The sequence below is a fragment of the Miscanthus floridulus genome, unplaced genomic scaffold (genome assembly GCF_019320115.1).
Source record: "Miscanthus floridulus cultivar M001 unplaced genomic scaffold, ASM1932011v1 os_1323_2_3, whole genome shotgun sequence".
NCBI classification, from domain to species: Eukaryota; Viridiplantae; Streptophyta; class Magnoliopsida; order Poales; family Poaceae; genus Miscanthus; species Miscanthus floridulus.
The window spans coordinates 28,833-31,592 of NW_027097655.1; the positions used below are offsets into that span (position 1 = coordinate 28,833).

General features: G+C 53.7%; 1 protein-coding gene across 1 annotated transcript; it reads left to right on the forward strand.

Annotated features, from left to right (window-relative positions):
* Positions 1 to 1,245: 1,245 nt before the first annotated feature.
* Positions 1,246 to 2,349, forward strand: LOC136533928 (uncharacterized). The gene is made up of 2 exons (XM_066526448.1): positions 1,246 to 1,827; positions 2,008 to 2,349. The coding sequence occupies exons 1-2, from the start codon at positions 1,246 to 1,248 to the stop codon at positions 2,347 to 2,349; spliced, it is 924 nt and encodes a 307-aa protein (XP_066382545.1).
* Positions 2,350 to 2,760: the final 411 nt, after the last annotated feature.

Here is a 2,760-nt window from a genome sequence, read left to right on the forward strand (position 1 = left end):
AGCTGGCTGCGTCTGGTCAAGGTCGACCGAACGCGTCGTGTCAAGATTTGTCGTCTCTGGGAGCTTACTGTAAACGACCAGACGCTGGGCGTTCAGCGTCCGGTCACTTCTACCACAATGTCCGGTCATGTCTCGATCTTTGAGATCGGCTAGCTGTGGTTGAACGCAGAGGGACATGTGGCTGTCATCAGGTGATCGGACACTGGGTCCAGCGTCCGGTCGATTTAACCAGAGCGTCCAGTCACCCCGTGTTGTGCCCAGTGAATGGGTACAACGGTTCTATTTCGTGGGAGCTTCTATTTAAGCCCCATGGCTGGTTCAAGCTCACCCTCTTGACCATTTGCATTGACATAGCAACCATGTGAGCTTAGCCATAGCCCTCCCACTCTTCTCCATCATTGATTCATCATCTTTGTGAGATTGGGAGAGAAACCAAGTGCATTGCTTGAGTGATTGCATCTAGTGGCACTTGGCATTCATGTTTCGCTGTGGGGTTCACTTGTTACTCTTGGTGGTTGCTGCCACCTAGATGGCTTGGAGAAGTGAGGATCATTGAGCGGAGGTTGGTGATTGTCTCTGGCTCTGATCGTGGTGATTGTGAGGGGTCTTGTGCCTTCCCCTACGGAGAGGCAAAAGGTAACTCTAGTGGATTGCTCATGTCATTGAGTTACCTCACTAGTGGGTAGGTTCTTGAGGTGTCCAATTGTGTGGACAAGGTTCGTGCAACACCTCTTAGCCACCGAACCACCAAGTGTTGGTCGACACAACGGGGACTAGCGTGCTGGCAAGCATGTGAACCTCAGGAGAAAAATTGGTTGTCTCTTGCTCTTTGGTATTCTCCTAGTGATTGATTTAGTATTCATCTTGTGATTGGTTCATTCCTCTACATGGCGGTATAATCACCCTACTCACTCATTTATATTCTTGCAAACTAGTTGTGGCAAGCTCTTTAGTGTAATTAGAATTGAGACCTTGCTTTGTTATTTTAAGTTCATCTTGTGGAGCTCTTTAGAGTAGTAAGATTGAGAGCTCTTATTGAGTAGTAACATTGCAAGTTGTGTGCCTAGTAATCTTTGCAACTAGAATTGTTGGATAGGTGGCTTGCATCCCTTATAGAGCTAGAGCAAGTTTGCATTTTGCTATTTGTCATACTAATCAAATTGCTCTAGTTGATTTGTAGATTTTTAAATAGGCTATTCACCCCCCCCCCCTCTAGCCATATTAGGACCTTTCAAGCGTGCTACGATGAGCGACGGGGGGAGCAGTGTCATGGCGGCGAGCCCTTCCCTTTTGGGGGCGATTGCTGCCATAGCGACGGCAGCGGCATTGACTTTGGCTATGATTCCGGTGCCGACGGTAGGGACCGCGTTGGAAGTAACCCTTGCAGCTCCTCCTCCACCAGTCATGGTGGAAGAGGAGAGGGAGACCGAGCTCCCAACCTCGCTGGGTGGAGGGCCACCTGGCTCATCCTTGCCGCCGGGGATGAAGGCGCCGGAGGAAAGTGCGGCCAAGACGGAGTCGGGACGCCTGTTGGCGGTCTACGCGAATGAAGTGGTGGACATTCCATCTGATGATGAGGCGGGTATCGCGATGGGGCCACCAGTGTCGCTGTGGGAGCTGGCGGTGGTCCAATCGGAGGGTGGGCCCTTCGGCGGGCTACCGAAGGGTGACCTAGAGTGGGCCTACCCTAAGAACCAAGCAAAGGCGTGGTTTGTCCTTCAGGATTCTCGGGAGCGTCAACTTTGGGACATCCTTGGGGAGCAAGGGCATGCTGCGGTGTCCGAGCTCACCAACCTGTCCGAGAAGCTTGGAAATGCCCAGAGGCAGGTTAGGTTTGCTTAGCAGTTGGTGGAGGTCGACCTGTAGCTTGTCGTGGTGGTGAGTTTTTCGTACTTTGTCCTTGACCTTTGAACCTTTTGTTGGTTGCCTTAGCATGCCTATTTTTTGTAGAGTCTAAAGGAGATGTTGTCCCGAAAGTCTTGCTTCCTCCGGACAGAACATGCCTAGACGACCGAGCTCGAGCGTCGGGTAGAGTCCACCTACCGTGAGTCCCAGGACCAGGCAGCCAAGGCGGCCACGGCGCGGGCAAAGGGGCAGTGTGTAGCAGAGCGGGCGACTACCGCTGAGCAAGGGCTCGAGGCAGCGAAGGCCCGCCAGGCAGAGACTGGGGCGGGGTTGCGGGCATCCCTGGCGAACATTGAGGTGGTGCTTCAAGAGGCCTTGGTGGCCCTTGGGCTAGAGCGGGCCGCTTTGGTGTCGACGCAGAATGCCCCAGAGTCGGCACGGAAGGCCCTAGAGGCGGATCAGAAGGCCCGGTCAGAGGCGGACCATGAGGTGCTCATGCTCTGAGGCTGGGTGATGGGGATGGAGGACGCAAGTGCCTGGCTGCGTGAGCAGGTGGCCCAGCAGGCGGAGGATCTCTCCATCGTTGAGAACTTCTGCGTCGGTACGTGCTTTTTCTGTTCTTCATTGTTGGTTTTTTCCTTCAGCCTATTTTTGAGCTTGTCACTCTTCTCTTAGAGCTGGGTGGAAAGGTTAAGACACTAGAGCGGGACCTAGAAACAATCAAGGCGACCCTCAGCCAAAATGCGGAGGAACTGGCCAAGTCTCGTGAAGAGCGATGTGCTCTTAAGGGGGATCTTGACCAGATCCGCAACATTGCCCAACTTGTCATCTTGGACGTCTTCGGGTCGGTGCCCAGCACTAGCGCACCCACGGTCCAGCTAGCGGAGGTCCCGGATGTGGTTCAGGACCTTATCA